Source organism: Charadrius vociferus, unplaced genomic scaffold (genome assembly GCF_000708025.1).
Source record: "Charadrius vociferus isolate BGI_N301 unplaced genomic scaffold, ASM70802v2 scaffold325, whole genome shotgun sequence".
NCBI classification, from domain to species: Eukaryota; Metazoa; Chordata; class Aves; order Charadriiformes; family Charadriidae; genus Charadrius; species Charadrius vociferus.
In genome coordinates, this window is record NW_009648526.1 from 3479892 (window position 1) to 3493644 (window position 13753).

The window sequence follows — 13753 nt, forward strand, 5'->3', positions numbered from 1 at the left end:
CCTTCCCTGCCCCGGGCCGCCGGGCCCTTCAGCCGGCACCCCTGCCGAGGCCGCCGGCAAGGCGGAGCCGGTTAAGACTTACTCCCGCTCTTAAGCGCGTAGCTCGCATAGGGAACCTGGAAAATAAATAACGGGTTGCAGTCTGTTGCCGGTATACTACTTAGGGGCTGCTGGCGCATACAGACTTGCCTTAAATTAGTAATCAACGTCGGGATAGGGTCTCGCTAAACTGAGGAGTGTACGGTCTGCAGATGTGTGCAGGTTTCTAGTAAGTAAACGTTACTATTTATAGCGCTGGAAACATAGGCGGTATTTTGGGAAAATAGGTTAGTTTTGCGTAATAAGCAGAATTATACAAAGCTCGTGTTTGTACAAGTAACTGCCCGAATAACAGGGATATATTTGTACAGTTAAGCAGCATAGACTGTGTTTAACGAGTAAATCAGGTTGTGATCAAGTACAGCTTTGAGACCTGGAAGTTCTCAAGTTGTCAAGAGGAAACAGCTGCAAGTTGTGCCAGGAGAGGTTTAGGATGGTTATTAAGAAAAAACTTATTCACTGAAAAGGTTATCAAACATTGGAACAGGCTGCCCAGGGAAGTGGTGGAATCGCCATCCCTGGGGATATTTGAAAGATGAGTAGATGGTGTGCTGAGGAACATGGTTTAGTGGTGGCTTTTGCAGTGTTAAGTTGATGGTTGGACTCAATGATCTTAAAGGTCCCTTCCAATCTAGACGATTCTGATTCTTGTGTTTTAATAGCCATCATGGATATGGACTCCCTGTAGTCTTAAAATAATTCTTTTTAACACTTAAACAGTTAAAATGTAAGGCGTAGTGTAATTACAAACACATGTGAAAGGAATATCTGTTGGAGAAGAGCTATGAGGCTGTGTGCATTGCAAAACAAGGAGGAGGGGGTACTTCTCAAGAAATGCTGGCAATTTAGCCCTGAAAGATCAGTAAGCTGATAGAATGGAGCTGTAGAACAGGAAAGCTTTGTGGAAATAGTTTTTATGATGTAGTATCAAGGGGAAGAAATTGGAATTGGGGGAGTAGAAGGCTGTTGATAGGTGTAACAGGTGACACAGGAAAAGGTCAAAATGGAAATAACTTCATAAGAAGAAATCTGTGTAGAGGAAGGTAGCTTTCCAGAAGATTAATGGTTTTGTTTGAGTTATAGTTTCTGTATGTTTTCCTGAGCGGAATAACTGATACATCAGGAGGAAAGCTGTGGGTACGATGATGTAGATATTTAGTCATCGTTGAAAGCAGTACAGGGAAGTTACATGTGACTAAGGTATTGCCTTCTGTATGTTCTGCCATCCGCAAGAGAGTTTGAAGGTTGCCTTAGACTTAGGTATTTAACACTCGCTTTCTATGCTCCCTCTAACATCTAGGGGTGAGCAGATGGCCTTGGAGAACTTATCAGTCCTTATTATTCCATGTGGTGGTGTTTTAAAAGAAAAGGCTAGTTACAGGTTTTTCCTTTTTAAGCTTTCATTTAGTAAAAGCATATAAATGGGACAGCACTATTCCTGTTTGCATTTAAGTTTTGGGAGGTTTTGTTCCTTAGCATTCTTCCTTTGCCTCCGTAAATATGATGCTTTCTCCTTCTGTCCTCCATCCAGAATTTTAACCAATGTTCTGCTTTGATCAAATATGACATTAGTGAGAATTAAAGTGATAGCCAATTTTATAAATAGGTGAAAATTAAAATGCCTCTTTGGAGTGCCCTACTGGTTTTTATTGCTAGGACTACAGGAAGGGTTTTCTGTAATTCTGTCTATTTATGTAAAACCTCAGCAGAATTTACATGAGTTGCAGACAGGCAGATAAATTGGTGAAACTGCCATCACATGACTTATTTTTTATATGCTGGTTCCCCCTGCTTGTAATTGATTTTTCTTAATTAGTTGCTCTCCAAATTAGCCTTTCTTTTCCCCAGTTTATAGTCAAGAACCACGTTGGCATTGTTTGGAGTGGCAAGCTTATTGGCAGCTTATCTGTACATCACTGTCAGTAGCTATCTATATACCAAGGCTGAGGATGGACAGCCACGTTTTTCTTGCTTCTCCTGAACAAAGATGAACACTGGATTGGGTCAGGTAACTGTAATTCGGGAACAAGAAAGCAGACCAAGAAATGAAACTAGGTGAAAGCAGAGTGAGAATATGTTAGGTGAAAAGAAGCTATGTGGCGGGGGGGTGGGGGGGAAGAGAAGGAGTGAGGAGGGGAAATAAAATCACAACAGAGAATAAGAAGGTAAGCAGTTAAGCTTTGGGCTCTCTTCCCTATATCAGCCACCAGCTTTCCTTCTCAGAACTCTATCATGACAAGGTTGAAAGCTTTGGTTGTCCTGTAAGTAGATGTGGTCTCAGATAACTTCACATAATACATGCAAGTGCTCAGAGTTGAGAAACAGTATTTACAATACTAGTTTTCAAGTTTTCATAAACACTTCCCTTTGCCTGACCAGTTACATGCTTCCATTATTCCAGAATGGGAGTGATAACCTTGAGATCCAGTGCTATGTGTCAGCTGTGCTTGTGCAGCAGTGAAGGTTGAATTCACATAATTGTTTGTGACAAGTGGCACATAATCAATTTGCTTAGAACCAAAATCTTTATTTACTGCTAAGTAATAAATGGAAAGCCTTCAGAGGGTATGTAGGCCATAATCATAGAAATGTTTATGCCTAAAAACTCAGATTAACATTGAATATGTTAAGGAGAAGTCACCTTTTCAGGTATTTCAGCTGCTCAAAACACAAGCTTCTAACCCCCCGACTAGAGTATTGTTTTAAATATACTAACAGTTTTGTGACCTTCTGTTTCTATGTGCCAGTTGCCCTCATCCAAAACAGGTTTTTTTGAGCGAGCCCTCACTAAGTAGAGAGACTATACGTAGTTTGTTAATTTGCTTAAAGTATTGCAATAACAAGACGACTTGAGATGTACTCTACCTCAGGTAAGTGTGCCATACACACAAAATATTTCTTCCTAGTGGTTATGAAGATCTTGTTCACTAATGGAGCAAGACTGTTCCTTGCTCCTAGTCACTATTCAGTTTTTATTACGCCTTTTGTAGGTATTTTTGAGTTAAGATCTTTAGGTATACAGGTATAAAGACTGCTTTAAAAGAATTGATTCTTGTGGAGTGCTGCGTCTATGTTCTCAGTTGTGAGATACTGATTTGGAAACACTTGGGTTGTTGGAAATTGTGAAATAGTAGCACCCATTGGGACTGTTCAAATTCCTTTTTGATAGTACCAGGTTTTGGAACTAAACTTGCAATAAAACTGCTACCTCTCTTTTATCCGCTACTTTCAAAGGAGCCCGCACATACAACTTTGAGGTGGCAGATTGTAGGAGCTGTAGTTTTAAATGTTACAATTATGGAACGGCTTCTCTTTTGAAGTATTTTTGCAGACTGCCTGTATAAACTTAACTTGCAGTTTAGCCTTTAGGAGATAGAGCTGAGGAGTTCTGCTTACAGAACTGTTACAGAAATGTTCTCCTAAGTAAACAGAAAACAAAAGCAGTGTGGTACCAACTTGAAAAAGTAACTGTTGTGCAATACAGCATGGTAACTGTTTAGGCTTCTGTGATGAAAATGAAAGCAGAACTTGAGTATTGAAACAAACACTTAAAAAGGTACGTACGAGCATGGGTTGTCTCTTCTGATGTAGAGTAGCATAGGGCACTGTCTTTCAGCTCGTCTAAATCTGAAGATCACTCAGTCTTTCCTCAGACCTGCGGCTCCCTGTGTAGTTAAGCTTAGCAATGCAACGCTTGCTTTTCTAAGTACTTGTGATCTTTGTTAGGTGTAGTTCATGCACCACTTCTGATAGCTTTTGGCATTGCATTAAACTGTAATCTTCTGTGGATGTAGCGCTTCTCAGGATGTACTCTGTGTCTATCATCAGATGCTATAAGCTTAGTAAGGGTGCCATGTCATTCTGCTCTGTTTCCTAGGTAGGATGCGATCTCGTGTAGCTGAAGAACTCTGTGAACCTTAATGCATTACACAGAAATGACATATCTGAAATGTCCAGGGAACAGAGAAACAAATTGGTTTGGAACATAAAATAAGCCTAAGGGAAAACTTAATGTAATACAAACATAAATAATATTAATCTTGTCTTGAAGTGAGCGCATATGGTATATCTTGTCCTTACAGCTTTTTATGTAGGAGAATAATCCTGGTAGTGTATTTGACAGCGTCTTTAAAAGTTTCTTCTATCGCAGTCCTCTCAATGAAAGGAAGGTTTTGGGAGCTGTGTTCCCTGCATGCCTAGTTCTGCTAAAATTTCAGTAACTTTTAGAACTGTGTGATTTACTTATTTAGGTAATTGTAACAATTATGTAAGTAAATGTTACATAACCGTTTATGCTTAGATGTATCCAAACTGAGGTGCAGAGAAGAGGCAGAGTAAAAAACTTTTAGTTAGAAATTTTTAGTTTTAGGTTCTCATAAAAATGGCCTCGTTTGCAGAGCCAAGTACAGCATGCTCCTGCTGATATCCGCGTGATTTGCCGGAGCGTGCAGTGGCGGTGCCTTGTCTGAGGTCTGGCACTGGCTCTTCTCATGTGATCTGCTCTGTCGTGTTACTGAGCTAAACCTCCTTATGGCCAGAATTTGCACAGATTGCTCAGATGAACTCGCTCAGCCTCCGAAGGTGAGATGCTGTGAGCTTCCGATGGATGCTCAGCAGAGGTCTTGGCAACCTTCCTCCCTGTGTCTGTGGGATGGGCTGAGCTTCCCCATCCGTACGTTTTTCCAGTGCAGAATGCCTGCTCTGAGGGGCTGGAGGAACCCTGGTTGAAGGGTGAGATGTTAAGGTTATGGAGCAGCAGTGCATACTATCAGGCTACCATGTGATAAGTCTATGAAGGTGTTCCTGCAAGGCAAGAGGTACATATTTTGCAGGGAGTATTAATTAGGTTTTGTCAAGGCAACTTGAAGCTACCCTTACCTCTTCCAGAACACTGAATTCAGGGGAGTCGCATGTTTTAGATAAACATGTTCTGAGACTATAAAAAGCCGTTAGAAATTTGCATGATCCCTTTCTATATGAATAGTATTTATTGAAGTGTTAGCTTCTGTGCAGGACTACATAGGTTAATTTGGTTTTTTAAGCCCTTCTGAAGAGTGGGAGAATACAGTGGAAAATATTTCAAATTAATATTACGTGGTTTTCCAGTTTGTAGTCCAATGTGTAGAAACTGTATAGGTTGTACTAGACAAACTGTTCAATGTGAAAATTTGTTTACTGATCTTGTCTTTTAATTACAAAGGTGGCTCAACTGTACCTCACATTGTAATTGGGTGAGAAAGATTGTTTCCAACTCCTAAATGTGGGAAATGAAAAGTAGCTACAGTTAGGAAGAGACATCAGGGCAAAAGACCAGGAAACTGCAATAGAGGGGTACAGGAAATAGGTGGGAGTTGAGGAAACACAGTTTTCCTAAAATGTAAAATTAATGTAAAATCCAGCAACTGAGCAATGAAACCTATTGAGAAAACTTGTCCCTTAAAATAAGATTGTTATGGATAACAACAGCTTTCACTCCTGTTGCTTCCATTGTTTTCTTCTGTTGATTTATGTGGAGAATGACTGTGGTTCTGTATGGTTTTTCTCTCTCCCTTTAGTTTTAAGGTGTTTTTCTTTCCTGTTTCCTCTTTGTTCTCCGTTTCCTGTAGCTTAAGCACTGGCAATGAAGCTCTGAACAGTTAGGAAATACCATGTTCTGTCTATATCCTCAAGTCAGCTCTGTTCAGAAGTACTTAGGACTATGTTGAAACCCCGTTAGGCTGCTTTTAAGGTGTGATCAAGGTCCCTCAGAATGTGCCAGCCCTAAAATTATGCCATGAAGTTATCCATTAAGTTTAGCATTTAATTAAGCAGTTAATTTTGAGATTTAGCTTGTTAAAATGTCCGACTGTGAGATATTCTGCAGATATGGGTAAAACTGCTTTGGTTCTGCAGTGAAAAAAAAAAAAATTGCTTAGCATTACAATCATGAGGGAGAATTCAGATTGTTAACCAATGATACAAATAATACCTCCTTCAATTCATAAAGTCTGAAACAATACATTTACACCATGACTATGCAGAGCTCAAGTACAGGTAACCCATGTAATTGTGCTTTACAGCTGCCGTTTGTAGCATAGGCATTCTTCTGGATTCCCCAATGGGCAGAGCAGAAACCCCCAAGCAATGCTGGCGGAGCTGATATGAATGGTTTTAAATAATAAAAAGAGCTAGCTTCAGTCCTGAAAGAATCCTCACAGTGGTCCTGCTAATAGTTGAGGGCGCAAGGCTAACTTTCCTTCGTGTTATCGTGGCACATCTGTCCTGTTTGTTGTCCTGGAACCGCATCAGGCATAGCTAGCGTGCGTGATGCTGTCCTGTGCCGGTACGCTGGTGTGCCTTAGCAGCTGTAATGAACCAGAGCAGCTCAGGGCTGCGCACAGCTCATGTTTGCTGAGGCTTGGATCCTGCCCGCTCAGAACTGGAAATGTAAGAATCAGCATTTTTAACCTGTAGGCCCGTTATTTACATGGCGCAATATATTATGTTTATGTGCGTAGTCAGTATGAATATTATGAAGAGGATCAAAGATTATGAAAACCTTTAGCCTATTGAGTATTAGTGAAACTTAGAGAAGGTTTGGGAAAAGCTTAAGACACTTTATAAGTTACAACAAGTTGTCACTCACTTAAAATGTTTTCAAAAATACACGTGCCTATGCATGCATGACTGATTTTTCTTCTTGTTTAATTCATATAATTTTAAGAGGGTTTTTTATAAGCAGAACTAATTAAGTCTTCTTTCTTATGAATTTATGCTTCACTAATTTTCCTGCTTTGCTAACAGTTTATACTTTCATTCCCTTCCTTCCCCAGATCCTAGCACTGGCAGCTTCTTTCCATGTCCACCATCTACGGGTTGATTAATGTGTAGCATATGCTGTGTGGCCAATTCTGACCCCAGTATGGGCATATTTCTTAGCCAGTGTATAAATAACAAGGCCGTATTAACTTGTGTCTGTCTCTTCTTCCAAATTTAATGAAACTTCTTGTAAATCCATATATTTGACACATTTGCCTTTTGTCAAATATGATTAAAATTGGTGGTGAGATAGATTTAGTCAAATCACACCTCATTTTCTCTGGAAAGTTATTTAAAAAGCTTAGTTTTCAGATTGGGACGGAAACCCTATCCATCACAATGTGAACAGTGCAGTGTGTTGCTATAGTGTATTTTTGAGTTTGGGATGCTGCATAAAAGGCTTTATATGTATTGTTCTTCTGTCTCATTGTTTTCTACTTCCCCGTTCATCTCCACAACCAGCAAAGTAGTTGGAGTCTATTAAATCCTAAGCAGGAGTTAACAATCTCCCATCATGTCTTTCTATCTGTGTCAAGGAGAACAGCGATCAGTGTTGAAGAACTCAATTTGAAAAATAAATAGTAGGCTTTCTAGACTTTCAGTGGTAAGGTGTTGAAGAGAGATAGGATGAGAAGATTAAAAATTGAAGAGAGAGCTTAAAAACCAACAAAAAAAAAACAACACCCAAACCAAACCCTAGAAAAATAAAGTTCATCTTTATGCAGAGAAAAATTGAGCAGATTATCGTTAAAGACAATATACTCCTATGGTATTCCTTCAGATAGCCAGAAGCATGCCTTCGTATGTGTCTGTGCTTTGGCTGTTACTGCAGGGAGATGGGTACATGGAAGTGTGCGATCAAAACCTCTACCTGGGATGCTGGATGGGGGAAACAGATGTGTAAGAAGCTTTTGGCTCTGGCTACTGCCAGGGGGGTTGGTTTTAGCAGGTGATGATGCCAGGAATGGGTCAGGGAGAGGGGAATGGAAGCTTCAGCACAGAGTTCTGTGTGTCTGGTCTCCTCTGGATAGAGTGAAACCAAAAAGTCTTGAAATGTGGATGTGGGATGGGAGGCTGGGAGATCACTCCTCCTCCCTGTCCCAGCGCCTGCGGCCGCCACAGCCTCTACAGCCCCTTGTCTGTATGCAGGAACTCTGTGAGTTAAGACTCAGTTAAGCCTTATAATGAAGGCAGGGAGTCAAAGGCTTTTCTGAATATGGTGAAGTTTTCTTAACCAAGCGGGGCTGCAGTTCTGCTCCGTTCACCCTGGATGCTTGCAGCTGGGCTAGTGCAGCCAGCGGCGTCAGCTCCTCTGCTGTCCAGGGGATGCTGCTGCCGCCGTGCTTTGGTGGGAGGAGGAAGCGTGATGCAGAGCTGCAAGTGGGAGAGAGTACTGCGTACATGTGGTTGCTCTAAAAACTAAAATGCCTTTTCTTAATCTTCTTGTAGCTGTTATTTAGTAGAGGTCCTGGGAAGGTTCTTGGTCCCAGTACGCTAATGCCCCTATAAATTGGTTAGGCAAATGTGCGCAGGAGGCTTCTGTCTAGAGACACCTTACTGATACTTTCTAAATTGTAGTGTTTTGACATTTTAAAGAGAATATACTTTTACTTTCACAGATTAAGCTGCCACCAATGATGGAAATCATAACGGCTGAACAGCTGATGGAATACTTAGGTTAGTAATTACAATAAATGGTTTTCAATTATGTATTATACTTTTTACTACTCGGTAACATAGGATGACTGTTTTAGTTATTTACTATTTTGCTTGAGTGCTTGCTTCAAGAAAACTATTGATGGTATTCAGTTACTCATGCTTTTCCTTGATTGCTTTTAGAAGTTTTCTGTCCTGCTCTCCTAAGTGGTTAGTCTAGTGATGCAGTTGGTATCAGTTAGTATACCAACACACTGGTAGATTTAAACTTAGGCATGTCTCTTACAATGTTGTTTTGTTATAGTTGACAGACTGTAGTAAGTCAACTCTGCCTTTAATTGTCTACAGTAACTCTCATCCTTGGTAGTACAACCCAATTAACATTGCAGGAAAAATTTAGTCATCACAGTGATTGGGGTCTCATTTGCAGGCACTACTCCCTTATCAGATTCAGTGTTCAGCAAAATTTCGGGAGTTCCCGTCTGCCGAGTCTGTAACTCCAGTAGCCCAGAATGAGCCAGGCATGAAAAGTGCAGTTGGGATAGTATTTAATCTATATGTACCACAGTTCTTTCCTTTTGGAACCTAACAAATATAAAAGGTTTGAGCTTAATAGACTAGGTTTGATTTTTCTTAAGCAGGAGAAAAAAACCTCAAAACCTACTATATTTCCTTTCTTCCTTTTTGCTTGGAAAGAATGTAGCTTGTTCTTTTCAAAAGCATATTGCTGAATCTTTCACTGGAAGAAAAAAGTTAATTGCATAATTTAGAAAAAATAAGTCTTAAGAAATCTTGCTGCCTGTGTCTAAACATTTCTTCTAGTTGTATTGATAGAATAATACTGTCTGAAGTCACTGCATAATCGCAGTTGGTACAATGTGTGTATTGTTTCTTGAAGGCGTATATTAGCTTCTGGAATTGTCTTATTAAGTTGAATAACAAAATTACCTGCTCAAATTATTTAAGTTCCTATTCATTTGGCAACTGCTAATCCTGTTGACTGGTTCTTCTACAGCTTAAAAAAAAAAACCCTAAAAAAAATAAAAGCCCTTCAGCCACTTTGAACAATCTTAATTTAAAAGATTAGAAATTAGGAAACTTGTAATGAGATTTTTCTTTGAGTAGAAACATTTTTTCTTTAGGAATGGAGCACGGGAATAAATATGAAAAGCGTTGAAATAAAATCTGAAAAATTTGGGAGAAGCAGTTTATGGATACTAGTCACTAAAAAATGTTAAATCTTGAATCCCAGTGTGTTGATTAACTGATTAATTACCTTTGTGTTGTAGACACAGATGGAATACGAGCCTTTCAGAATCACTGGTATATGGAAACATATGCCAAAATATTCATCGTATCATTCAGGATAAGTGGTTGCATCTTTAAATTGTGTTATGCAATTACATATCTTACTGTGAACAGTTTGATCTTTTTATATTTTTTTTAAGTTGAGGCACCGAGGGAGGTAAATTTCTGAATAATTAAGAGGTTGGTATGATACTCCCAAGAGATTATGAAATGCTGCTTCAGTAAAATCATTGACCATTTGAATTTTATTTGTTAATATGATCTTACTGTGGTTTTTATACTCTTATTTTATTCCATAATTATAATTCCAGTTATAAAACAATGCAATCTTATTAATTTGATAGAAAACTTCAATTATGGTATTTGTGATCAGTCAGCTTCAGTCGGAAGTGTTCATAGGAACGTTGAAGTTTTGACTGTGGCATAAACTTCATTTTGTTTTCTTTTTTTTAGGAGACTATATTCTTGATGCAAAACCTAAAGAGATATCTGAAATTCAGCGTGTAAATTATGAGCAGGTAAGGAGCTGCTCCTAAAACACAATTGCTTATGTCTGAAGGAACTAAAATCTCTCTTTCCTCACCAAAGTTGTATCCTCTTGTTAAAAACCAGAAGCATACAAAACATTGTTTGTAGTTAGTTTTTCCTTTTTTTCCTAGGCTAGATGTAGAGTATTATTTATAAATAATTCCTATTAGTGAAAAAAACCTCAGTGTCTATTAACACAAGAAATTATTTTTTTGCCTGTAATGAGTGTAATGAAAGAATTTTTGTTTTATTGAGGAATTATAACATGGAAGTTATAGCAGGGTGGTTGCTCTTGGAGGTCTTCTATTACGCATCCTTCAGTGTGGTGTGTTCTGTGATGCCTGCTAGACTTCCTGAGGATGGAAACTGAGCAAGAAAGAGATCTCTGTTCTTAAGTCATGATGGTCAAAAAGAAGTTGATTTGATATTATGAAAGGCAATATTATTTGCACTGACCACTATTTTTATGTTACAACAGAAGTCTTTATGTTAAAGATAATGCCATTAGTTTAAGAAGATACTGCTGTAGTATATGTTGGAGCAAATTTTTCAAGCTCTGTCTGTGGTCACAGCTGGTTTTTTGATTATTCATGGAAAAGTTATTTGAATTTATGATAGGTGTTAGGTTTCAGGCTAGTTCTGTTTATTATTAGGTCTTATTTTCTTGCTTGCATTGTGTTGGAAACCAAATTGACTATCTTGGGATAGTTGAAATTAGTATGAAGATTGAGCGTAGATTCTTCCAATAATAATCCAAAATATGACTTGTATCAAATTAAATGAATTACTTTTGTAATAACAAAATTAGGTGTAATTTTTTCCACACAAGTTTGTTCTGTAGAAGATTATAGCAATAATAAACTTCCAAAAGGGTGACGAAAACTATATACCTGGTTAAAGTACAACCTCTATGGCTTTCTTGTGCTCAGATATATGGGTTTACTATGTAAACGTCACAAACATTTTCCTTAAATATTTAACTGTTCAGTTTTAAAGAAACCTTCTGTTCTAGTAGTGTTCTAAATGTACTTGTAGATGCATGAGTGATATCATGTGAGAAGGGGGGAAAAAAGGAACTAATTAGGCAACTGAATCTTAGAAAATTATTACATTTCAGAAGCATTGGAACTAAGTCTTAGTGTTAATCATAATTTTGTGTTTATCTTGTCACACAGTTAATATCCTGTGCGTAAACCAATGTATTTTCTTCTTATACAAGAAATCCAAGTGAATTGTTTGGACCACTGGATTTGCAATGCTTGATTTTATTGTAATTTCAACATAGTGACAAGATACTCATTTCAGCTGCAACTTTCTTTTTTTACCATGCTTGAAGCATTTAATTAAGTATTTGAATCAAAGTTGGATTAAAAAAAAAAAAAGCACAAGTTCTAATGCACAAACTTAAGAACAGGTTGCCCAGGGAGGTTGTGGAGTCTTCATCTTTGGAGATATTCGAAAGCTGGCTGGACATGGACATGGTCCTGGGCAGCTAGCTCTAGGTGGCCCTGCTTGAGAAGGGGGGGTGAGATAGATGACTTCCAGAGGTCCCTTCCAAGCTCAACTGTTCTGTATATTTATATCCTTGCTTATTTGCATTCATTTTTTTAGAAGCTTGTTGCTTTGAAGGTGTGGAAATAGCTAAAATACCAATGATACTGTTCACATTATAGTGAGAAACTTCTGCAGTTTTCTGGACAGTTTGTTGTATTCCTGCTTTGTACTAGCTAAACACCACAAAATAAATGCAACTAATGTCTGTAGATGTATGATCTGAATTTATGGATGGCTAGTGTTGAATTGCGATAGACTTTCTTCCTATTCCTTTAGCAGAGTAAGCGTATAGCATTATTTCCTCCAAAACACCTCTGGATAGGTTTTTATACTTGGTATCTGGTCCCTACTAATGAAATGCACTTCTTAACTAAGGTGTTTTGGTTTGCTATTATAAAGATAAAAACTTAAGATCCGGCTCAGACTTTTTTTTTTTGAGAATTACTTACAAATCTTGCTAAATTGTAAGTCTTGTGACATAGCAAAATTGTCAAAAAGATGAAGCAACATGTAGTAAAGTAGTGAGAGCTGTTACCTTCCTGTTAACAGACATTTACACAACCGTGCAGTTAGTTAAAGGGCTACAAGCAGTAAAACTCTTCTTTACAGCAGCCACTCTCAAGATACTGGATAATGAGGAGACAGTGTTTTACAACTATGCTTTATCAAGTAGTTTAAGCTTTTCTGCGTAAGCTTTGACTCTTCTGACAGTTTAAATCTGCTTTGTAACAAGGAAGTATATCAGTTCATAAACTTACTTCAGGAGTTTTCAGAAGTTGCATCTAAACTGAAATTACTTGAAGTAGGAACAAGCTTATTGTTCTATTATCATTTTGTTGAGGAAAAAAGTACATTTAAACTTGCACACCAGTAAGAGGAGTAGCTTAATTCCTTTGGCTAAAATGCTGAGGTTGATGAACATGACGTTTTTGCTATGTGTCTTGATAAAACCATGCTGTTGCATGTGTAAAGTGTTGTGCAAAGATCTGTAGGCGAGACTATTTTACATATGTGTGTCTGCTTACGCAATTTTTACATGCAAGTTTTGTTTTAGAATTGTTGCAGGCTGAAAGATCCCTAAAACTTCTTTGAGGATCTAGGTAACATCTTTCCAACAGATGCAAAACTGTGCTTAGAATTGGATCATGAAATATTGAATGATGTAGCTCCTTCACTTCGTTTACTTAGTGAGTCTTGTGTGTTTTAATTGGCACATTCTTTACAATACCAAGTTACAAGCTGTGTGGACTGATTTCTTAAAGTGACTTCTTTAAAATACTAAGGTCTGCCTTGTGTTCTAAAATACAGGCTTGTGTTGGCGTTGGCATTCTGCTCTGTCAATGTGTGCACTAATGTGCTTCAGAACTGAATGTTCCAATTAATGTATTGGTTATGTTATTGTTTAATGGATCCAGTTATTTGTAATTTTTCTGCATTTCAGCAAATTGCTTTTAATTTGATAACATAACTCATCGCTACGTACTCCACTTATGCCTTGTTAGCCTACCTAGTTCTTCAATAGTTTATTCATCCTTTATAGTCTGTCATCCTCATTCTCATTTTTTGGCTTTCCATATTGATTCCATTAATTGTGGTTCTTGCCATTAACTGTCTTATCATTAAAAGAAGACAACACAGAGGCCGCTGTCTCTAACTATCAGTGGTTTTAGTTTGTGAATCTTTTCTGTCTCCGTCTCTTTCCAATCTGTAATTTTGGGTTTTGTCATGCTTTCTTCCCCATTGTTGCAATCCTGAATTCTTCTTAAGCAAGAAAATATTGCAAAACTAAGCCAAACGCTGCCCCCCCCCC

The 13753-nt window shown here is 38.2% G+C and overlaps 2 protein-coding genes across 2 annotated transcripts in view; one reads left to right on the forward strand and one right to left on the reverse strand.

The window, feature by feature from the left end:
• Positions 1-179, reverse strand: part of ADAM10 (ADAM metallopeptidase domain 10) — a 53553-nt gene extending 53374 nt beyond the window's left edge. The window contains exon 1 of the mRNA XM_009885776.1: positions 83-179. Coding sequence (XP_009884078.1) covers positions 83-179 — 97 coding nt within the window. The remainder of the gene's footprint in view (positions 1-82) is intronic.
• Positions 180-6107: 5928 nt separating this feature from the next.
• FAM63B (family with sequence similarity 63, member B) overlaps positions 6108-13753 on the forward strand; it is a 25178-nt gene continuing 17532 nt past the window's right edge. Inside the window, exons 1-3 of the mRNA XM_009885777.1 lie at positions 6108-6132; positions 8494-8574; positions 10315-10379. Coding sequence (XP_009884079.1) covers positions 6108-6132; positions 8494-8574; positions 10315-10379 — 171 coding nt within the window. The remainder of the gene's footprint in view (positions 6133-8493; positions 8575-10314; positions 10380-13753) is intronic.